This window comes from Sorex araneus, chromosome 6, assembly GCF_027595985.1.
Source record: "Sorex araneus isolate mSorAra2 chromosome 6, mSorAra2.pri, whole genome shotgun sequence".
In the NCBI taxonomy this organism is placed as follows: Eukaryota; Metazoa; Chordata; class Mammalia; order Eulipotyphla; family Soricidae; genus Sorex; species Sorex araneus.
In genome coordinates, this window is record NC_073307.1 from 99,759,543 (window position 1) to 99,782,789 (window position 23,247).

Below are 23,247 nucleotides of genomic sequence, written 5' to 3' on the forward strand. Positions count from 1 at the left end.
AGCCGGCGCAGGCCAGCCCACCCCGCGCGACCGCGAACGCCGCAGCTGGCGGAAGTGGCCGGCGCTCCCGACGGCGCCTGCGCGCTCGGACGGCCGGAAGGCGGGGCGAACGCCAGGGTCTGCGTCTGCGCAGTCGGCGCGCGGCGGGCCTGCGCCTGCGCAGTCGGTCCCGCCAGGCCCCCCGACGCGGAAGCCGCGCCTGAGTGGTCGGTTGACTGGGCGTGGGGGCGGGGCCGGCACGGCGGTCTGCGCCTGCGGGGTCGGCCCGGCCCGCTGCGAAGGCGGGGCCGGGGCGCGCCGCGGGGTCCAGGCGGGGGCGGGATCTCCGCCCGCCCAGCCGGCTCGGCCTCGCCTCAGCCCAGCCGCCGCCGGCCCCGGGGCGGGGCGCGCGCACCGGCACTGCGCGTGCGCGGCGCGGCACCGCCCCCGGCACCGCCCCCGCGCCGCGCGGGGCCCTGGGAGGGGCGCAGCGTCCGGCGGCGTCGCGGGCGGCGGGCGGCGGGCGGCGGCGGGAGGGGCGCGGGGGCAGACAAAGCCGCGGCTAATGAATGGGAGCGCGTCCGCCCCGCGCTGCGCGTCGTCGGCCGCCGGCCGGGAGCCGCGCCGGCCCGAGCCCCGCGCGCGAGGTGAGTGCGGCTCCGCGTCGGCGCCCTCGGCTCCCTCGGCGGCTCCTCAGGCGCGGCCGGGCTGCGGGGCCGCGGGCGCGGGGTCGCGGCGGGGTCGGGCGGGGGCCGGGGTCGGGGCGGAGGTCGCGGGCGGGGCTGCGGGCCGCGCAGGGGGGTCGGGGCGGGCGCCTGGGGCGGTGGGCGCGCGGGGCGCGGGCGGGGGTCCGTGAGGGGTCGGGGCGAGGGGCCGAGGCGAGGGGCCGGGGCGGGCACCCGCGGCCGCGGGGCGGGGCGGGGCGGGGTGGGGGGGCGTGACTGCGGCCCCCGGTGCCCCCGACCCGCGGGCTGACAGCTGGCGCTGCGGCCCCCCGGGGTCGCGACCCCCGCGGTCTGTCGGCTCCCCCTCAGGGTGCGAGCGTGCCCCGGAGGTCCCGGTCCCCCGGCGCAGGTCGCACTCGCCGCCCGGGGTCGCCGTCCCCGGGGGTCGCGGCCCGGAGGGACCCGGGTCGGCGGCGGCCGCGCCCCGAGCCTCGGTGGAGTTGGCCCGCGTGCGCGCGCCGCCGGGTTTCAGTCCCGGTTCCGGCCGGCCCGGAGCGGGGGATGGGCGCCGGGCCGGGCCGGGAGACAGGTGCCGCCCGGGTCCCCCGCGCTACTTTGTCTGCCGGGCTTCCCCGGATGGGTGTGTTTATGTGTATGTCACTTTGGGGCCACAATCCTGGGGTGGGGGGAGAACCCGGCCCGTGTTGCCCCGTGAGCCCCCACGGGTCCGGGCGCCGGTTCCGCCCATGGGGAGACTCAGCGGCCCCGTAGGAGCCCTTCGCCGCCGCGAGCTTCCCGAGCGTCCTGGCCCCGTGTCGTGCCGGAGACCCTTGGCTGCGAGGGCAAGAAGGGTCATTTCTTGGGCCGCACGGATCCCGGACAGTGGGTGTAAGGGTCGAGCTGGGCCCCTCCCAGCTGAGCACGCAGAAGGTTTGCGCGCGCGCGCACACACACACACACACACACACCTGCTCGCCCCTTTTTGTCCACTACCTTGGTCGATGTTGCTTTGGGTAGGTTTGCACACACACACACACACACACACACACACACACACACACACACACACACACACACACACACACACACCCCTGCTCGCCCCTTTTTGTCCACTACCTTGGTCGATGTTGCTTTGGGTAGGTTTGCGCGCGCACACACACACACACACACACACACACACACACACACACACCCTGCTCGCCCCTTTTTGTCCACTACCTTGGTCGCCAGAGATGTTGCTTTGGGTGTTGGGGAGGGTTGACAGTGGGCACAAGTATCCCCAGGCCAGGGGTCAGGAGAAGCGCTGTTGGCCTGTGTGTGAAAAAGGGAAGTCGCCTTTATTTACCAACCACGTCAGGCCCAGTGGAGTCCGTTTGCTAAAGCAAAAGCATCTTTGTGGCTTTTTATATAGAAGTAGTCACTGATGATGTTTTCTGTCGTGGTGGTTAAATTTAGGGACTGGAAGGATAGTTGAGGTTTCCTTGGGGGGGGCTCTTCGGGCTATGCAACTCTGCCTGGGGCCAGTGTTGGGGTCGCATTCAGGGCCTGTGAGTGCAGCATGGCCCCTGGTCCCCAAGCTCTCCCTGGGACTGCATTCAGGGCCTGTGAGTGCAACATGCACTCCTGGCCCTCGACAAGTAATCGACATTTACTTGTTGAGTTTTACTTTGTTTACTAGTTTTCGAAGTTGACTTTGTTACTGCTATTTTTCAGTTTACATATTTATCATAGAAATTCCCTTCCAGTGGTACAAAAAAGAAAAGTCACACCAGATACAGCTGGTAGGGGCATCCCCTGGGCTGTGAAAATAGCTCAAGGCTTTGGGTTCAGTCTCCAGCACCACAAAACACAAAGTTCAGACTTCTAGTTCACTTGACACTGTGAATTACAGATTTCGGGGGTGATCATTTGCTCTACTGAGTGTTTCCATACAGAGGGGGGTTGGGGGGTAACTGGGGATGTTCAGAGATGTGTGTGACACAGGGGGGTCCTGCTGTCTGTTCCAGATCCCCGGGCACCAAGCAGAGCGACATGCAGCGCCCACTGCAGCGATGACGGCCAGCACCAGTGCGTGGCTTCCTGTGGGTGGGCCCCGGCTCCTCCAGCTTCTGAACCTCTGCTCTGACCTCATCAGGGTGACGGGTTGCTGGTGAGTGGCTGTGGCCACAGCTTCTGGGGCACATGGAGCTGCTGGTGGGTGGTCAGGGGCCGGGTTGCCACACCCACCCACACCCTGAAAGTGGCTGTTTCGCTCAGAGCTTCTCTGCATGGAGCTGCTGTCGTCCAGCAACTGGCATCCTTCCAGTCACTTCCAGGTCTTCCTGTCACCATGCAAAACTCACAACGGTTTTCATCTGTACTTTACGAAATTAAGCAGAAAAAAAAAAGTCAGGGGCCTGTTCTAGCCTATTTGGGACTTATAGGGGTACCTGCTCTCTGCCTTCCAGCACTACCCCTTTCTCCCTTCCCGTCTTCCCTCCCGCCGCCTCCCTACTCTCTTCTCGACTCTGATGTAGCTCACTTGCTCACTGCTTCCCTTGCTCCTTGGTAGGTGCTGTTGGAAGTCTGGTTCTGGAAGGCATTGCCAGAGATAAAATGAAATCTTGCCTAGTACAGCGTGCAGGGCGCTTGCTTTAGAGTAGCCAACCAGGTTTCAATCCCCAACACCACACGGAGTTCCCTGAGCCCTGCCAGGTGTGGCCCCAAAACCAAAGGGAAAAAAATAAATCTTTTGTTCTTTTGCCACCTTCCTCAAGTTGAAGGGAGCAGGAGACAGTGGTGCCTGGCTCTGTTGAGGGGGTGCTTTTTTCCCCGTGCCTCAGTGCTGAGCCTGCTGTGTTTGGGGGGTGGTAAGCCAAGCTCAGACTCCAAGGCCAGTGACCAGGTGCACAGCGTGTGAAGAAGCTTACTGGGGAGCAGTGACCCAGGCGCCACCCTGCCTGCTTTCCCGTCCTTTGCTCTGGTGAAGGCCTCAGCTCTGTCCTGCAGTCAGTGCTCCCCAGAAGCAGTGAGTGCCACCTCGAGGCTGGGCTCCATGATCTTGGGGCGACCCTGGCCTGGCCTCTGGCTAGCTGAACCTCTCAGGGTGCTCTGCCTAGAGCCACCTGGTTCCGCTCTCAGTGCTATGTTCCCTGTCTGTCGGGAAAAGGACCCTTCAGATCTCTCAGCAGCTTCTCACTGCCAGTGCACTTGGAGCCTGTAGTCTGTGGTGGGATTGCACTGTCTCCCAGGGAAAGGGCCAGGGGCGAGGGTGCTGCCATCAGGGGCCAGGGACCCAGAGAAAGTGTGAGTAGAGCAGCCGGCTCCCCAGCCTGTGACCCAGGACATGCCCGGGACAGCAGGGAGCCTCTGACCCATGCTGGGTCTCTGGCTGCCTTTCCCGGTGGCCTCATCCGTTATTGGCTGCGTCTGGGTCCTGCAGTGCAGCCCTTAGTGGCTGTCTGCCAGCTCCAGCTGCTCTGGCGTGAGGCAGTTGATGCTTCTGCCAGTCCAGAATGTGTGTGTCAGGGGCTGGAGCAAGGGCGCCTTCCTTTACTTTTGGTCTGTGGGTTCCCTGGCGGTGCTCACAGTTTACTCCTGGCTCGATGCTCGGGTCACTCTTGGCAGTGACGGGGAGCCTGTGTGCTGCCAGAGCATCTGCCCGGACTTGGCCCTTGTGCACTCTCCCTCCAGCCCCTCCTTCCTGTCGACCCTCACTCTCCATCAAAACCCCTTTTTATCTGTGGCAGGAGGGGGGGAGGCCAGATGTCTGCAGCTGTCCTTTGTTCAGGGTCTGTCTGCTGTTCCTGAGCCGTTCATTTAGCTGGTCCCACTCTCCTGTCCATTGTCTGTCCCTGTCCTCTGGGCATCACCGGGCCGAGCTGTGTGCTGGTACCCATGGCTGCCGCACTGGACTGATGCTGAGTGTCTTCTTTGGTTTCTAGGTCACATTCAGTAGAGCTCAGTGGCTGCTCCTCACTCAGTGCTTAGGTATCACTCCCAGCTGTGCTTGGCACCGACCTTAATGGCGCCAAGGGTCAAACCCTGGGGTTCCACATTCGAAGCATCACTTGGCCCTGTGAGCTGTCATTCCTCTGTGCTTTATGCTTGCCTCATCCCCCATCCTTCCGTTCTCTTCCTTCCCAGCCCTGCAATCCCAAGGACAGAAACACTGGGCTGCTCGTGTCATGAGCCTGAATGATGCTGCTCTGTAAACACCTGTCCGGTGAGCAGAGCTAGGAAGTCAATTTAAAACATCACGGACAGACATTTGTACTGACATTTTCAGTGCAAATTAAAAATTGGTTTCACTTAGTTCTGATTTTTTTTTTTAATTTTTTAATTGAGTTACCCTGAGAGACATAATTACAAAGTTGCTCGTGATTGGGCTTCAGTCATACAATGTTCCAACACCTATCCCTTTAACTGGTGTACTTTCCCACCACCAGTGTCCCCAGTTACCCTCCTGCCCCAGTGCCCCCCTGCCATTATAGCAGGTTCTCTCTCCCTCTCCCCCTCTCCCCCTATCCCCCGTCTCTGCTTCCCTCCCCCGCCCCTTTTTGACATTCATTATTATTTGCAATACAGATAATGAAAGGTTATCATGTATAAGTTCTGATTATTTTAATTTGCTTTTTTTTTCCCTTCGGTCACACCCAGCTGTACTCAGGTTTTACTCCTGACTCTGTGCTCAGGGATCATTCCTGGTGACGTTCGGGAAACCATATGCAGTGCCGGGGATCGAACCAGGGTCGACAATGTGCAAGGCAAGCACCTTAACCTCTCTGTTCTATCTCTCCAGCTCTGCATCTTTTTCTTTTCCTGAAAAATCCTGATTTTATTTTTAATGCTATTGGCTTGATTATATTTTTCTACCAAAGTAGAAAACACAGATTGTAAAGTTACTATATTTAATGGTACTACTGCTACTGAAACAACCTAGCAAACTCTAAGGTTTGCTTTTATTTTTTCAATTTGATTTTCGGGTCATACACAGCATTGCTTACTCGTGACTTTAAGTTCAGGGATCAGTCCTGGTGGGGATCATATAGGACACTGGAGATCAAACCCAGGTTGGCCACGTGCATGGCAAGTGCCCTACCCGCGGTACTATCACTCCAGCACAGGTTTGCTTTTTTTAATGTTTTGTTTTGGGGCCACACGCAGTGATGCTTGGGGCTTATTCCTGGCTCTTCACTCATGGATCACTCCCTGGTGGGGCTCTAGGGACTGTATGGGGTGCCAGGGATTGACCTTGGGTCAGCCGTGTGCAAGGTCTTACCCACTGTACCATATCACTCCAGCCCCTAAGGTGTTTTATTTATTTTTGTTAATTTATTTGGATTTTGGGGCCATACCCAGTGATACTTGGGTTAATCCTGGCTTTGCATTCAGGATTATTCTTGGTGGGACTCGGGGAGCCACATGGGATTCTGGGGATCTAATCTGGGTGGCTACATGCAAGGTAGTGTCCTGCCCACTGTGTCCTCCCTAGCCCCTAAATGTATTTGAAGTTCTTTTTGTCCGTAATATATTCATCTTGGAGCGGATAAATTGCTGTGGTGGTTTTTGTTTTGGGGTTACTCCTGGCTGCAGGGGAGACCATCTGTGGCACTGGGGATCAGACCGGTGCCTTCACGTGCCCTGTTCCGTCTCTCTGGCCCAGGACAGTAGGCTCTTAGGTCAGAACACATCTTAGGGTGAGAACATACTTTATTTTTCCAGCTAGTGGAAATAACTGACCAGCTGCCTTTCCTTTTCAGACGTTTCAATAGCTCAGTAAAAATTGTGACCTAGGTCCCGGGAGATTTTGGTCTGGGATCTGTCCCTCCTCACTGCCCCCCTCCAGTCTGAGGCCACAAGAGGGATTCCTCCTTTCTTTCATGCTGCCTGCCTTTGTCTTGTCAGCATGTCCCGACTGGGGCTGTGTGGCACGGACGGCAGTGCAGAGGGCCAGACCGGCTCTGGTCAGCGTCCCGCTCGCTGTGCAGTGGCCATGTTGTCAGATACTCATGGTGATTCATTTCCTTTTCTTTTGGACCCAAGGGTTCTTCCAAGTGATACCTAAGAGGTTGGAGGACCCCAGTGGCAGTTCAGCCAGCCAGGCCAGCGAGCCAGTGTGAAGGCCCAAGGATGCGGTACTGTGCAGGCCCAGTGGTGCTGGGTCCCAGGTCACTGCAGCAGTGCTGGAGGCTTCTAGAGCCAATCTGTGGTGCCAAGAATTAGCCCAGAGTTGGGCTCCTGCATGGAGCCCTAAATGCTGCACTGTCCATCCCCCCAATCTATTGTTTACTTACTGTTCAGGGACCATATTCGGTGATGCTTGGGGCTTACTCCTAGCTTAGTGCTCATTGGTCATCCCTGGCAGCACTCTTGAGACCAAAAGTGGTGCCAGGATTGTACCAGGATTGACTGCATGGAAGGCAAGTGCCCTACCCACGGTACTCTCTCTCTGGCCCTGAATTAGGAAGCTTGGTGATCCTTGGGCCAGAGCAATACCACAGCAGGTAGGGCGCTTGCCTGTATACAGCTGATGCAGATTCAATCCCCAATACCATATGTGGTCCCCCAAACATGCCAGAAGTGATCCCTGAGCACAGAGCCAGGAGTTAGCCTTTAGCACCATCAGGTATGACCAAGCACCTCAACAACAAAAAAGTTTGATGATTCTTGTGTGACCAGAAATTTGCTGTAGGAATGAAGTCTTACCTATTGAGATAGTCAAGGCATTACTAGCCTCAAAATGTATAGCAAAACAAATGGATTCTTTTTTTTTTTTGGGGGGGGGTCACACCCAGCAATGCATAGGGGTCACTCCTGGCTCATGCACTCAGGAATCACCCCTGGCGGTGCTCAGGGGACCATATGGGATGCTGGGATTCGAACCCGGGTCGGCCTCGTGCAAGGCAAACGCCCTACCCACTGTGCTATCGCTCCATGGATTCTTTTTTGTTTAACCAGTTTTCTTGTTTTTGTTTTTGGACCAAACCCAGCTATACTCGGGTTATTCCTGGCTCTGTACACAGGAACTACTCTTGGTGGTTCTTGGAGACTATTGGGTGCTAGGGATTGGATTAGGTTCTTGGAGACTGTATCGGATGCTAGGGTCTGCCACATGCACGGCAAGCGCCCTACTTACTGTATTACCGATCCAGCGTCAAGGAATGAATTCTTATGACATCACTTTGCCTGTGGTCAAATTGAATTTGCTTTATGTCATTTCCAGCAGACCTGTCAACCATATAAAGCATACAGGGAGTTGCTGGGCCTGGCCCAAAATACAGAACAAGGGGGAAAAAACAGTTGGTATTTCTTTTATTTTCTGGGAGAGTTTGTGTTTCCTCAGTATTTGATAGAATTTACCAGTGAAGCTGGAACTTCCATTATGGAAAGGTTCTGGGAATTTCTTGGTGTGCCAGGGATGGAAGCCAGAGTTCAGGCCTGTGAGGTCTGTGCCGTACTCTTGAGGCACATTCGTGGCCAATGAAAAAGGTGCAGTTCAATTGGATTTTTAAAACATGGCCTTCAGGTGCTCTCTTGTGTGGTGGTGCCTCGTGAGTGCCTCCAAGGAGCATGTCTGTTTCTCTGCCTCCTGAAGTTCCTACATTTCCTTTCATGGTAGTTCTCTGTCCATCCCTTGTTCATTCCTGGTGCTGGTCATTTCTGTAGGGGCCACTTGTGGAGACACATGGCCTGATGGGCAGTGCTGGGGGCAGCGTTGTGAGGAGACGTACATGTGCCGGGGTGGGCCCTGCTCTGGAGCCATCTCCGTTCAGTCATTGTCCCTACTTCATACATTTTACTGCTCTTTTTGGGGCGTGGAGGTATATCATATTCAGAGATGCACAGGGGTTACTCCTGGCTTGGCTTTGCACTCAGGAATTACTCCTGGAGGTGCTCGGGGGGACCATATGGGATACTGGGAATCAAACCTAGGTGGGCCACATGCAAGGCAAATGCCCTACCATATGTACTATCCTCCAACCCCTTTATTGCTCTTTTTAAAGAACCAGTACTGACTGGTCTCACTGGACCCCCACCCCTCCCCCCTACCCGTTTCTTTTTTTTTGCCTTTTTGGTGGGGGTATGGGGGAATACCACACTTGGCACTACTCAAGTTTCACTCCTGGCAGGGATTGGGGGCCCATTTGTGGTGCCAGGGTTGTCTGTGCAAGGCAAGCGCCTTACCCCTATTTTGTCTCTCCAGTTCCCTGGTTTTGACTTTTTCTGTATTTTCTTTTCCATCCATTATTTGGGATAAAATTCTCTTTTGTTTGAAGGTTTTTCCCCTCCTGTGACTCTGTTTGTCTGTGTTTGTTTTGGGGACACAGCCAGCAATGCGTAGGGGTTACTCCTGGCAGTGCTCAGCAGACCATGTTGAGTGCTGGGGCTCAAACCTGGGTCCACTGATACAAGGCAAGCGCCTTATCTCTTCAGCTCCTCCCTTTGACTCTTAATATAGAAATGTATTTTAGGGGCCAGAGTACTAGCACAGCAGGGAGGACCTGGATTCCATCCCCAGCGTCCCATATGGTTCCTGAGCACCACCAGGAGTAATTTCTGAGTGCAGAGCCAGGAGGAACCCCTGAGCATCGCCACGTGTGACCCCACCCCACCCCGACACCTGCCCAAAAAAAACAAGTATTCAGAATGATTTGGGTGCCATTTTTCAGGTGCCCTTATGTCGCGGATTTCTCTTCAGCTCCCTGTTGTCCGAGACCGTGCTTTGTGGCTTCAGTCCTTTCCCAATCCTGAGCTCTGCTTAGATCCAGGAACGGCGTGTCTTAGGAGAGCTCCATGAGTCTATGGCTGTGGCACCTGCTGGCCTCGCTCCTGGTGACCCCTTGCCTTAGTGTTCAGTGCTTAATCTTGGATTGAGACAGTAACTTTCTCTCCGCGTGTTTGGCTGGACCGTTTGGGCTCTGACTGAGAGCATTTTCTTCCTACACAGCTGCCTCTGCCTCTGCTGACCCAGTCATCATCTCGGTCTCAGAGATGACCTGGTATGCTGGGGCCTGGGGAGGCTCTCGCTGCTGTGTGTGCCCCCTCCCGATCCTCCCAGGAGCCATGCAGGTCGGCTGGGGTCTCGGAGCTGCCCTGTGGTCACCAGGTACATAGCTGGCTGAGGCAGTGACTCTACCAGCTGCCTGAGAGCAGCAGGTGACCCAGCCAGGTACCGTCCAGGGCTGCCCTGCAGCTAATGTGCCAGCAGGGAAAGCCACTGCCCCTGCTCCTCGCTGGGTCTGGAGAGAGGCCATGTGGTTGGCACCAACTGCAGCAGTGCTGGATTGTGCAGGTTGACGTGAGCCCACCGAGGCAGGGGACAGTGGAGGCCTGTGGTCAGCCCCTCTTCCCTCCTACAGGCAGGGAGTGTTTCCGAGAGTGCTGGCCCCGTGCACCCTCACTCTGACTTGCCGCTCTGAGGAAGGACTCTGTTGTGGCCCTTTTTTGTCTGTATTGAACATTTCATAGCTTAGCTGGAAGGTTTCCAGTTCCTATTTTCTTGTCTCCATTTTTACACCAAAGCACAATGAAAATTTGGCTGCGGATAGGCCCGGGTTTCCCTGCGGAGCCTGCAGGGCGAGGGCAGAGATGCTGGCCCGGACTGAGCTCTGAGCCGTGTCTGGGTTTCCGTGGGCTGTTCCCACCGAGTCTCCTCTTCAGCTTTCCGCATTTCACGTGTAGGGCACCTTCACGTATAAGTAGGTCGCCAGAAAGTTCAGGAGCGCATTTTCCGATTCAGCTTCCCAGGTAGGAGTTTCTCTGTCTACTGTATGACAGCATAGGCTTGAGACAGTGTTGATTTAGCGCTTAACCCGCCTTCTCTTTCTAGACAGTGTCCGAGGCTCATCATGCGCTCGCCAGGACACCAGCCAGCCGCAGCTTGAGGAGCAGCCCCGTGGGCGTAGCCGTGTCTGCACTGGAGTGGGCCACAGAGCTCCCAGACAGGCCGTGCCTGTGATGAGATGCCAGGGTGTCACTGGTGCCGGCGGGCAGTGAGACGTGTGAATGGCCGGATTCGTAAACACCCCGAGAGATAGAGCTGTTTGCAAAAACTGAAGCCCCTGCACGTCTGGACCCGTTTAGGAGATGGCCACGAAGTAGAGTAGTTATGGTCAGCCATGGAGAGTGACCCAGAAACTGGTCCCAGAGAGGGTTGTGGCTTTCTGTCTGATAAGATCAGTTTTAAAGTCGAAGAGGAAGATGATGACGGGGTTCCTGATCCTAGTCTCGGGGGAGGCTTTAAGCAGGAACCGGAAGGCAGGGGCCAGGTCGATAGTGGCGATGAGCAGCTTGAGGCCCAGGGCCCCAGCCAGAGCTGCGCGACCCGAGGGAAGCGCTCATGCCCCGACAGCGAGGACGACTGCGGGGCCCTGTTCTCGCAGTACAGCAGCACCCTGTACGACGTGGCCATGGAGGCCGTGGCCCAGAGCCTGCTCTCGGGCCGCAGCGCCAGCTCCAGGAAGAAATCGCCAGCCTGGAAGCACTTCTTCATCTCCCCCCGGGACAGCACGAAAGCCATCTGCATGTACTGCATGAAGGAGTTCAGCCGGGGCAAGAACGAGAAGGACCTGAGCACCAGCTGCCTCATGAGGCACGTGAGGCGTGCGCACCCCACCGTGCTCATCCCGGAGAACGGGAGCATGGTAGCCCTGGCCTCCTTCTCAGCCCCCTCGCTGCTGCTCCCGCCACAGCCCTCCGATGGCGGCGACCTGAGCCCCATCCTCTCTCCTGTCAAGCTTGCCCCCCAGATGGCATCCAAGATCCCATCCCCTGACCAGATAGTGGAGGAGACCGTGTCTGTGGTCTCTCCTGACGATGTCTCCTCTGACATGCCCCTCTCTGACAAGTGTGGCCGGGAAGAAGCCCTGGGGGGGCCTTCTGCCCCCCTCCCCACGCTCCATTATGAAGATGCACTGGAGAACGGGGCCGAGAGGAGCCTCCCCGTCCCTAAGAGTGCGGCGGGCTCTCGGAGGCGCTCCGCTGTGTGGAAGCACTTCTACCTGTCCCCCCTGGACAGCTCCAAGGCCGTGTGCATCCACTGTATGAACGAGTTCAGCCGTGGCAAGAACGGCAAGGACCTGGGCACCAGCTGCCTCATCCGCCACATGTGGCGCGCCCACCGCTCCATCGTGCTGCAGGAGAACGGGGGCGGCCCCGGCATCCCGCCCCTGCACTCCACGCCCCCCACGCTGCTGCCCACCCTGCCGCCCCCCGACACAGAGCCCAGCTCTGTGGCATCCTCCCCAGGGAAGCTAATCCCAGAATCCCTGTCTGCGTCATCCTCCCCTGACCGGCTGCCCGAGGACCTGCAGTCGAACCTGAACCCCGGAGAGGTGCTGCTGGAGGACGTGGTGGACGGGGTAGGGGAGACTGCACTGCTGTCATCCCCAGAGAAGCAGCGGGGGGTCGGCCTGAGCCCTCGGCTGCCTGAGTCGGGCGCCGTGTTCCAGCAGAACAAGCGGGTCATGAAGAGGCTCAAGTCCGAGGTCTGGCATCACTTCTCACTGGCACCCATGGACAGTCTCAAGGCCGTGTGCAGGTACTGCAGCTGCATTATCAGTCGGGGGAAGAAGGGGGACGTGGGCACCAGCTGTCTGATGAGACACTTGTACAGGCGTCACCCTCAAGTTGTCGGGAACCAGAAGGGTTTTCTAGGGGCCAATCTGGCCAATTCTCCGTATGCTACTTTGGCATCGGCAGAAAGTTCCTCCAAATTAACTGCCTTGCCAACAGTGGTCACAAAAAATAATCAGGTTGTGTTTCCTGTCAACAGCAAAAAGACCTCAAAGTTGTGGAATCATTTCTCCATCTGCTCCGCAGACCCCACTAAAGTGGTGTGCTTGCACTGTGGCCGGACCATCAGCAGGGGCAAGAAGCCGACCAACCTGGGCACCAGCTGTCTCCTGAGACACTTACAGAGGTTCCACGGCAGCGTGCTGAAGCCCGACGTCCCTGCGACCGCCCGGCCCTCTTCTCCTGTGCTCCCCGGCCCCCTGAGCACTGAAGGGCCAGGAGCTTCCTCCTTCAACACCGCCACCACCACTGAAAAGTTTTATGATTCTCACCCAGTTGCCAAAAAGATCACGAGTCTCGTGGCCGAAATGATTGCCCTTGACCTCCAGCCCTACTCTCTCGTAGACAACGTCGGCTTCAGCAGGCTGCTTGGGTACTTGAACCCGCAGTACTCCTTGCCCTCCCCTGCCTACTTCTCCAGAACCGCCATCCCCGGCATGTATGACAGCGTGAAGCAGATCGTCATGGCCCGTCTGAAGGAGGCCGAGAGCGGTGTGGTTCATTTCACCTCGGGGGTCTGGATGAGCAGCCAGACCCGGGAGTACCTGACACTCACTGCCCACTGGGTCACCTTTGAGTCCTCCGCCCGGCCCCACTGCGAGGACCACCACGGCTCAGCCCTGCTCGGCGTGTCTCGGGTCGACTGTGACTACAGCGGCAACAGCGTCCAGAAGCAGCTGGAGTGCTGGTGGGAGGCCTGGGTGACAGCCACCGGCCTGCAGATCGGCATCACGGTGACCGACAACCCCAGCGTGGGGAAGACACTGAGCGAGAGCGAGCATGCGAGCGTGCAGTGCTTCAGCCACACCGTCAGCCTCATTGTCAGCGAGGCCCTCAAGAGCCAGAGGATGGTGCAGAACCTGCTGAGCATCGCCCGGAAGATCTGCGAGCGGGTGCACCGCTCTCCCCGAGCCAAGGAGAAGCTGGCCGAGCTGCAGCGGGAGTACGAGCTGCCCCAGCACCACCTCATCCAGGACGTGCCCTCCAAGTGGAACACGTCCTTCCGCATGCTGGAGCGGCTCGTTGAGCAGAAGAGAGCCATCAACGAGCTGTCGGTCGAGTGCGGCTTCCGAGAGCTCGTCAGCTGCGACCAGTGGGCAGTCATGCAGTCCGTGTGCCACGCCCTGAAGCCCTTCGACGCGGCCAGCAGGGAGATGAGTGCCCCCGCCTCCACGCTCAGCCAGGTCATCCCCATGATCCACATCCTCAGCAGGAAGATCGAGATGCTCTTTGAGGAGACCATGGGCATTGACACCATGCTCAAGTCTCTGAAGGAGGCCGTGGTTAGCCGCCTGGCTGCCACCCTGCGCGACCCCAGGTACATCTTTGCCACGCTGCTCGACCCCCGATACAAAGCCTCTCTGTTCTCCGAGGAGGAGGCCGAGCAGTACCGGCAGGATCTAATCAGGGAACTCGAAATGCTGAATTCTACCTCAGACCACATGCCTATCCGCAATGGGCGTGACCCAGGTGCCCCGCCTCAGGGGCCCTCGGGTGAGGAGAGCCTGTGGTCCCTCGTAGCCACGGTGAAAAAGCCGGGCCCGCTGGACAAGGCCCCGTTGCCTGAGGACATGGTGCTGGCCTACCTGGCGGAGGAGGTGCTGGAGCACAGCTGTGACCCCCTCACCTACTGGAACCTGAAGAGGGTGGCCTGGCCCAGCCTCTCCACGCTGGCCATCCGCTTTCTGGGCTGCCCCCCGAGCATCGTCCCTTCGGAAAAGCTCTTTAACACGCCCTCCGAGCACGGTGGCTTCGGCCAGTCCAGGCTCATGATGGAACACTTTGAGAAACTCGTCTTTCTGAAAGTAAATCTTCCCTTAATATACTTCCAGTATTGACTCTCAGATGGAGCCACCAGACTGGAAGTACCGGTGCTCGGTAGGCACCAGCTGTTTGCCTGTGCGGCTCCAGCCTGGTCACTCAGGTCCACGGGGGCCGCTTGCCCAGCCGCTGCAGCATCTGCTTGTGCCTTATTCCTCGTGGCCAGGCCCCCTGGCCTCCCCGAGTGTGCTCGCACACGTCCACTAGAGACGGCCTGTTACATCCATTATGAAATATGATGATCAGGTTCTGATTCGTAACTGTCGAGTTTTTTAAAAGTTGAGGGTTAGGGTTTGCTGTACTAGAGTGGCAGAGGAGATGTAAGCAGTTTTATTCTGTAGGCTTTTTATTCCAATTATGTAAAACCCTCAAATCAGGTACTGTATTTTACTTAAAATTGCTTTAATTGCAACCAAACAGCCTTGGCAGCTGTGGAATGAAATCTGTAAATAGGAGGTGGAGTCCAAGCCATCCTGACTCAGCAGCGTGGAGCTGCAGGCGCCTAGTGTGTCGAGGACAGAATATTCCAGAAGGGAACTGTTTACTACTACAGGGACATGGCATTCGAAGACAGACCTACAACCACGGTGTGCCCCAGAACGCCCGTTCTGTGGTGATTCGGTAAAGAGGATTTCCCCATTTCCTGTTTTGCATTCAGGTTTTCCGTGGTCAGTGAACTCAGAGAATCCCACCCTGGGTAGCGGCCCCTGTGGTGCAGGTTCTCCAGCCAGCAGGGCACGTCACGCAGTCCCATTCCCCATGGCCAGTGGCCAAGCCCCTGGCTCTGTGTCTCTCCACTGTGAAGCCAGCTTCTGAGTCGGTGCCCTCGCCCCCAGTTTGATCACAGCCCTGGATAGGAAGCTTTCTCCCCGGGGCGGCTGCTTCGGCGGGACGAGGGCAGCACCCTGACCGTCCAAGGGCAGCTGTAGATGTTGGACTTTTTTTTTTTTTTTTTTTTTTTTTTTTTTTTAACTAGGGAAGATCCAGCCATCTTCTGGGATAGCTTAGAATCCCAAGGATATCAAAATGAAGTATCACTTGTCAGATTCTTTTAACAACAGCCCGTCTTCAGAGTTTCATCTAGAAACGGGTTTGTTGTCTCATTTCAAACCAGTTAAATATTCCAGGTGAAACGAGTCACTTTTGCCTGTGACCTTTTAGAAAAGTTTTGGTAAAATGCTGTATTATTAATCTGAACTTGAGTGTATTTATAAATGGTGAACGCAGTTTCTGAAATTAAACTTTTTATTTGTCATTTTCTACTGCTGAGGACATGGGCTTTCTGTTCTGAGGCCAGTGAGCAGCCGTGCTCTTTGGGGCCTGCCTGCCCCACGTGTGCGCATCACTCGGGGTTTCGCCTTCCCCCCGTGGGTGCTGGGGAAGTAGAGATGATGTGATTCCACAGTCTGGGCTGGCTGCTCCATGCCTCGTTTCAGAGCCCCAGGATCAGCTTCAGGAACTAGTTTCCATGAGTTAATGAAGAGTTAAATCCCCTTCCCTTCTTCCTCTTCTGACCCGGAGCCGCAGAACCACCAAGGCCAAGTATCATTCAAGGCAGGGGTCAGCCAGCAGCCATGCCTGTCAGTACTCCAGGAGACAGAACCTGTGCCTCTTCTTCGGGAGCGGGTGCCGGTTCTGGGAGTTGAAATGGGAAGCCGATGTTTGGGGCATGGGAGCTGCCAGCAGTGGGCCCTGCAGCGTCTAGGTGAGACTCCCAAGGGGCAGGATAGCTCACACAGCCCTCCCTAAGCCCAGCACAGCCGTCCTCAGGCCCCTGTGGCACAGTGACCGGCCCTCGACCGCTTTCTCCAGAAGAAAATCAAATTCTCTTTCAGTGAAAAGATCCAGAATTTCTGTCACCTTCCAGACAGACACTTGACCTCAAGAAACTACCAGATGCAAAAAGAGGCGCCTCAGAAGCATAGCTGTCGCGGGCTGTCTGGAAAGGGCCCAGATTGTGTGTGCAGGAGGCCTGAAAAGCAGAGGCCAAAACCCCAACCTGGTCCTCAGAACAAAGACATTTGAGAGGTAATGATGGCTTCTGGCTGTGCGGCGCCCAGAGACGATCACCGTAGGCCAGATTTTCTCTCCCGGCACAGTAGAGTCAGGGTCGCTGAGTGTGCACAACCCCTTCCCCCAGCAGCTGTTCTCGGAGACACTCCAGCTGACCCGCCCTCTGGCCTTCCTTCTGTGGCCTGCATCACTCCCTTCTTGCCTCCCATTCTTCCCTCCTCCTGTTGCTGCTGAGGTGATGGGGTCACACACACTTGGCCATGGTGCCTGCAGACAGCCACCTCCAAGTGCAGCAAATCCTCACCTTGCAGTGCTCCAGTCACATACATGAAGCCTCCAGAAGTTCCCACCGCATAAGGGAATCCCAGGGGTCAAACTCAGAGTCCATGTGCAAGCTGCTGTTGGCTCCCATCACATTTACCAGTTTCCTTGTCTGGGCCTCTGCTCAGACCGTTGCACCCTGCTCCCTCAGACCCCTTCTCGGCACCCTGGCCTCTGTCCCCCCCTTGCTGCCTGCTGGTAGCCCCATGTCAGACTCCTTGACTGGAAAACCATCCAACAGGTATGCAGCTTGCTTGGTACTTGGGAGTTGCTGACTAGTATCACAAGGAGATTCGGGCAAATAATGCAATCGGATGATGTGGGATTCTCGCCACCCGGACAGCCCCCGCTCTAGCAAACTGGTGACTCCCGGAGTGGGGCTTGGTGGCACGTTTGAGTCCCTTCCAGCTCAGTACAGTTGAGCCGCCTGGCACCCCAACCCTCAGCTGGTACCTGCACACGTGTGTGACCCCAGGTACCAGCATGCCAGGGAAGAGCAGAGAGGCTGTAACTCCCGTCCACTCCATACTTCCAATGCAGGCATTTGAAAGCAGCTTCGTATCCAGGGGGAAATAGGAGTGACTGGCTGCCTGGGAAGGACCATCAACTTTACTCTACCCTTGACCCTCAGCAGACGGCTCACACCCAGCAGAGCTCAGGGGCTACTCCAGGCTCTGCTCAGAGTGCTCCTTGGTGGTACTCAGGACATACTGCCAGGATCAAACCGGGGCTGCCCCTAGCCTGGCAGGCTTAGATATCCAGTTTCCAGCACAGAAAAAAGAGAATACGGCACACTTAGAAGAGACTAAGCTTGCTCAAGAAAAGGCTGTGGTAGGTTAACTAGACTGACATCCTGGAAAGTTTTAAAGATGCTCCAAGAACTAAAGGGAAATGAAAAATCACGTATAAGCAACATGGAAATCTTGATTTAAAAAAACCCACAAGGAAAGAGAAATTGATAGCTGAAAAGTACAATTACTGAAATGGAAACTTTACTAAGAGGACCCACAGGCAAATCCCAGCAGGGAAAAACAACCAACTTGCAGCTAGGAGTGCAAAAATATCTGAGATGAGTAAAAAACAGGCCGACTGAAGAAGAGCCCAGGGAATCTGCAGTGCTCAAGCACCGGCAGGCCATGGGTGTCGGGAGCGGAGGGAGGAAGAAACAAGGGAATGTGGACAATATAACGGGCAAGAGAAATCCCCACATTTGATGAGACATGAACATAAACGTCCAAGCAGACACATTGAACGGCAAGTGAAACAGCTGCATGTGGAGACACTCCTAAGCTGCTGAGACAAACCCTGAAGGTGTGAGAACCATCACATCCCCGGGCGCCCCAGGTCACCAACCTTAGTAGTTATCAGAAACTTGAGTGGTAGCCCTGCAGGGAGGACGCTTGCCTGCATCCCATAAGGTCCTCCCAACCCTGCCGGGAGTGTTCCCTGAGTGAACACCCAGGATCAGAGCAAGCCCTGAGCACTGCTGGAGGTGGTCCCAAAATGAAAACAAACAACAACAACAAAAAAAAACCCACAAATGCAGCTAGTAAGAAAACATGGAATCGTTTATTCACAAACTCCTGGGCATGGTCACACCCTCTCCCCCCGCCACGGGCAGGTCCTGCTGCCAGGGCTGTGGCACATTTGCTCACGTGATCCCGGGGGCACAAACAGCATCCCTTGCACCCGACATGCCCCCCCGGCCCGCAAGGCTGCGCTGTCCATCCCGGTGAGCAGTGTGGCCGCGGGGTGGGAACGCAGCCCTGGGCCCTGCCAGGGCACCTCAGGTTCGTGGGAAACTGCCCCTCACCCTCAAGACGGCTTAGGGCGCCTCTCGAGAAGCACCAGCTTCCTCTGCAGGTGGATGTCGAAGGGAGGCAGCTTGGTGAGGTTCAGGGTCACCCCGCTGGTGCCCGAGATGCTGGCCAGGACGCGGTGCGTGTCCCGGTACAGGGCCAGGTGCGCAGGGGCCGCTTCCATGAGGATGTGCGTGTAGTCCAGCATGCGCCCCTCGCCGGGCTGCACGTCCTCCCTCTTCTCGTACCTGTGGGCAAAGGGCAGGCAGGCTGGCACCCGCACCCGGCCCCCCCAGCCGCCCCACCCCACACCCCTGGACCCTACCTCCAGCCGCTGTTGACCTCCAGAAACCTCGACACGCCCGTCTGCGCCGCTGCCCCATCGATGTGCAGGACCACATCTGCGGGCAAACGCGGCTCCGTCAGGACCACCGGCAGCCCCTGCCGGGACCCAACGCCCCCCGCCCAGCCCCCGCCACACCGCTACCTGTGTGCAGGGGCACCAGCTCGTGCAGCCTCTGCATGGCCACACCGCCGGGGTAGTTGAAATGAGACACGTACAGGGCGGTGGCCGAGTACGCGGCGTTGGCCACGAGGTGTGCCACCACAAGCCAGGAGCTCAGTTTGCACAGCCACGACTTCCTCGAGTTATTCAGCCTGGAGGTTGAATAACGGGGGTTCACGGGAGTGAGCCCCGGAGCGGGCCCTGGGACGTCCCCGGGTTTGACCCTCACTGAGTCATGAGGGGCCCGCCGGAGAGGGGGAGAAATCCCCGCCCTGGCCCACTGGGCAGCCACACTCAAACCAGGTCAGGCCTGGCCGTATTTCCCGGGGCTTGAGGTCACACACCCCTGCAAATGCCCAGTCCTAGGGTCTGCCCTGGGCACCGAGAGCATGGGAAAAGCTGCTCCCTCCAGACCCTGGGGTCCCGGACACACCCCACTCCCGAGACGCATACGTGCCCCCAAACCTGCTCCCTCCAGGGCCGGAAGGCATGTGCGGGGCCACCTGCTCGGACCCTCCCCTCAAGAGCACCTCCACCCTCCACTGTACACCCCAAACCGGGACCCCACAGTCCCGCCTCCGCCCTCCTGCTGCTGTCGCCAGGCGCCATGGGACACTGCCCATCGAGTGTGCCTGGAAGGTGTCCGCCCCCGGAGCTGAGCCAGTCACCCGCCCAGAGCTCGCCTTTGGGACCGAGGGTCCCCACCGGGGCCACTGCCCCCCGCCAGCCCCCTGCAGGCCTTACACATAGGCGCAGCCCCTGGCGGCCACGACGTTGAGCACGGGGAAGGTGTAGACGATGAAGCGCAGCTCCTTGTGCGGGAGCAGCGAGTAGAGGGCCACGAAGCCCAGGGCGGCCAGCAGCAGCGGCCACATCCTGCGGTCCACGGCGCCCAGGGGCACGAAGAGCAGGCTGCAGCCCAGGCCCCGGGGCAGGGCCGAGTAGAAGTACCACAGCGGAGGGGAGGTCTGAGGGGCCGGCTAAGGAAGCCACGAGCCCAGGCCCGACGGGGGCTGCTCCCCTCCCCCCATTCCCGCTGCGAACATGGCGCTGGGGTGGGGGTGGGATTCTCTCTCTCCCCTGGCATCCCACATGGTCCCCCGAGCCCGTCCAAGAGTCATCTGAGCTCAGAGGCAGGAGTAAGCCCTGAGCACACCCCTGGGTGCAGCCCGAAAACGAACAAAGCCGGCGTGCAAAACCGCTCATAAGCAGGAAACGGTCTCAGAAGCAGTTGGCAGAGACCACCCAGTTCCCGGGACCAGCCCCCCCAGAGCTCCGGGACACGGGAGCAGGGGGAGGCTGGCGGGGACCTGGGGCGGGGGGCGGAGACGGAGCCGCGCACCCCGTCACGCGTGTGCTCTCCTGGCCCCAGCCAGGCCTGGTGCGGGAGCAGGAAGGATACGCCCCAGTTGCCACTCTTGTTGAGGACCGTGTTGTACCAGAACACTTTCCCTTCCGGCCACAGGAGACTGCGCCAGAAGTAGGAGTCCACCACGACGGTCAGTGCTGAGGGGGAAAGCGGGGCCTCAGGGCAGGGCCGAACCCGCGCCCGCCTGCCCAAGCCCGAGGCCCCGCTTCCCTCCCCGAGCCCCCCGCCACTCGCGCTCACCCAGGCAGCAGAGCCCTGCCGGCACGGCACAGCGCAGGGCCCGGGACACCGTCAGCCGCCCCGCCAGCAGCGGCAGCAGCAGCAGCAGCCCCAGGAAGAGGCTCAGCTCGGCGCGGAACACCAGGATGGCGAAGGCCGAGAGCCGGATGAAGCGCGTCCAGCGGAGCTGCAGCCAGGCCACGAACGCCAGCAGGACTGCAAGATACGGCTGTCAGGAAGGCAGCCCCGCGTCCCGTCCTCTCGGCCCACCGCCCCCCGCCCGGTCCCCAGCCCGCCGTGTACCCAAGGGCAGAGCCAGCACGTTGGGGAGTGTCCGCGTGCAGTAGAACATCAGGTGGAACTGCGTGGCCGTCACCCAGCAGAAGACGGTGGCCACCGTGGCCCCAAACTGCCGCCTCACTTCTTTCTGCAGGGCCCAAAGGCCAAGGAGCACGCCCAGACCGAGCACGGCTCTGACTGAGGGAACGAGACTCATGAGCAGCGGGTGGGGCCCCTGGGCCGGCCTCTCACGCGGCGCGTTTCCTGCTTGTCCTGGGTGCCAGCTGCGGCGTGCACGGCACAGCCTGCCACGGAGCCACAGCCCAGGACCCGGCAGGTGGTCTCTGGTCGGCACCACCAACCCCCAGCAGTCGAGGCAGGCTGCAGCGTGTGGGGGGCGGTGACAGGCCCGGGGCTGGCGCAAAGCCCTGCCACACGGCTGTGACCTTTCTGGGTGAAGCGCAGGGAGGAGCCCCTGACAGGCCCCCGTTCAGCTGCTGCCCCCAGAGTCGAGTGGAGGGCGCACGGCCACAGCCGCACGGGGAGCCCATGGGGGCACCAGACAGAGCCCGGCCACTTCCTCCTCAGAACTGGGTTTTTGAAGCCACGGGCTCCCGGAGATGCCACCTTGAGGTGGGGTGGGGTGGGGGATGGGAGCCAGGGCCACACGTGGTGTGTCCGCCCTGGCGTGGCCCCAGCTCAGGGGGAGCACCCCCACCCCCCGCGCCCAGCCGCTGGGTGCACTCCGGCCTGGGCCAGCACCGCGGAAAGACACCTCACCTACGAGCTGGGAATAGAACTTGGACACGTCCATCAGGGACAGGAAGCCGACCACGGGGCTGGACAGTGCCGCCATCAGCAGGGGCCCGAGGAACGTGCGGGGCACCACTCCAGGAAACTCGTGGTGGTCATACTGCAAGGAGACGAGGCGGGTGTCCCGGGCGGTCACCACCGGCAGAGGGGCCAGGCCCGGCGCGGCGCCTCACCTGCTCCATGGCCAGGCGGTGATAGAGCAGGTCGTGCGCGGCCTGCAGGTTGAAGCTCTCCTCCACCTTGGTGTAGGGGCAGGCGAGCAGGTGCACCCCGGCCGCGGCCAGCAGCAGCAGCAGCAGCGGCTGCCCGCCCGCGCCCCTCCTGCCGGGTCTGCGCCTGGCCGGCATGTCAGAGGGGCACGCTGGCTCGGGAGGGAGGTGCAGGTGGGGCCCTGAGCGGGGCTGGATCTGAAACACAGAATGGGGCGCTCAGAGGAGACCGGAGCAGCCCGGACACTCCTGACACGGCAGGCTCAGCGGAGACAAGACCCCCGTCCTGCAGTCACTGGCCGGGGGCTGTGCCCACAGGAGGACGTCGTGGGGCAGCTGCAGGACCACAGCCACCAGCTCCGGGGCACAAGTCCGGCTTGGGCTGAGAGGGCTGGGAGCGGGCAGGGCAGCAGAACCCCTCTGGCTCTCCTAGGCCGGGTTTCGTCTGCTGGACGGTGAGAGGGAGCCCGGGCGCTCCCTCCCAGTGCGCAGTGCTCTGTGGCCGGCTGGAGATGGGCACTATGGGCATTTCCCTACGCGGACACCCGAAAAGCAGAAGGCCCTGGAACGGGCTTGGTGTGCTGGGCGGGATCCAAATCCAAGGACTGAGGGCTGAAGTGATAGCACAGCGGGGAGGGCGTTTGCCTTGCACGTGGCCAACACGAGTTCGATTCCCAGCATCCCATATGGTGCCGTGAGCACCGCCAGGAGTGATTCCTGAGTGCAGAGCCAGGAGTAACCCCTGTGCATCATGGGTGTGACCCCCCCGAAAAAATAAAACCAAATCCAAGGACTGAGACGGCGCAGAGAGGAAACCCCCGGCCTGCAGCCCCCACCAGCAGCGCCCGTGGCCGGGGGCTGACCGCCCCCTCCAGCGCTGGGTGGCCCCGGGACGTGGGGGCAGCGCGCTCCGGCCGCCCGCTGGCCCTGCCGGCCCTGCCACCCCCGCTGGTCCCTGCAATCGTGGGTCGCTGTCAGAACGCCGGGTGGCTCCGTCGCACCTGCGGGGCCCGGCGGGCTGGGCGTGGGGACCCCACGGCGGCTGCAGAGTGGACCCCCCGCTGGACACGCGGCCCGCCCGGCCCGCCCGCCGACCCCTGGAGCTCCGGCCACGGCCGTGCGCGCTGACCTCGCCGGCCCGGGAGCCGTCCCTCGCTCGCAGCCCGCGGCCGGAAGCGGAACAGCAGAGCCGGAAGCGGGGCGCCGCGCTCGCCCTCACCTAACATGGACGCCGAAGTCGCGGCCGCCTTCGCCGGGAGGCCACCCCTGCCAGGAGTAGAGATGGCCGCCGGCCGGCGCTCGCGAGGCGGAGGCGGGGCTCGCGGGGCGGAGGCGGGGCTCGCGGGGCGGAGGCGGGGCGAGGGGCGGACCCCGCGCCGGCTCCGCTCGTCTCGTCCCTCCCCCGCGGGCGCTGACTCGGGGCCTATTGGTGTGTTTCGTGGCGGCCGGTGATTGGGCCACATAGAGACTGGGCGGCTCT

General features: G+C 59.5%; 2 protein-coding genes across 4 annotated transcripts; one reads left to right on the forward strand and one right to left on the reverse strand.

Moving 5' to 3' along the window:
- Positions 1–473: 473 nt before the first annotated feature.
- ZBED4 (zinc finger BED-type containing 4) lies at positions 474–15,502 on the forward strand. Of its 2 annotated transcripts, XM_055142931.1 has the most exons (4): positions 474–626; positions 2,651–2,793; positions 10,456–12,165; positions 12,400–15,502. In XM_055142931.1, exons 3-4 carry the CDS (start codon positions 10,745–10,747, stop codon positions 14,255–14,257), a joined length of 3,279 nt encoding a protein of 1,092 aa, XP_054998906.1. In that variant the 5' UTR covers positions 474–626; positions 2,651–2,793; positions 10,456–10,744; the 3' UTR covers positions 14,258–15,502. The 2 variants fall into 2 exon arrangements, with proteins under 2 accessions (XP_054998906.1, XP_054998905.1); XM_055142930.1 differs by having other exon boundaries at positions 10,456–15,502.
- A 2,619-nt stretch (positions 15,503–18,121) lies between these two features.
- Positions 18,122–23,011, reverse strand: ALG12 (ALG12 alpha-1,6-mannosyltransferase). 2 transcript variants are annotated; one of them, XM_055143416.1, is made up of 10 exons: positions 22,897–23,011; positions 21,732–21,965; positions 21,526–21,658; positions 20,770–20,943; positions 20,488–20,682; positions 20,281–20,384; positions 19,623–19,846; positions 18,861–19,030; positions 18,699–18,774; positions 18,122–18,621 (listed from the first exon to the last, which is right to left on the reverse strand). In XM_055143416.1, exons 2-10 carry the CDS (start codon positions 21,903–21,905, stop codon positions 18,390–18,392), a joined length of 1,482 nt encoding a protein of 493 aa, XP_054999391.1. In that variant the 5' UTR covers positions 21,906–21,965; positions 22,897–23,011; the 3' UTR covers positions 18,122–18,389. The 2 variants fall into 2 exon arrangements, with proteins under 2 accessions (XP_054999391.1, XP_054999393.1); XM_055143418.1 differs by having other exon boundaries at positions 22,769–22,902.
- Between the last annotated feature and the right edge of the window lie 236 nt (positions 23,012–23,247).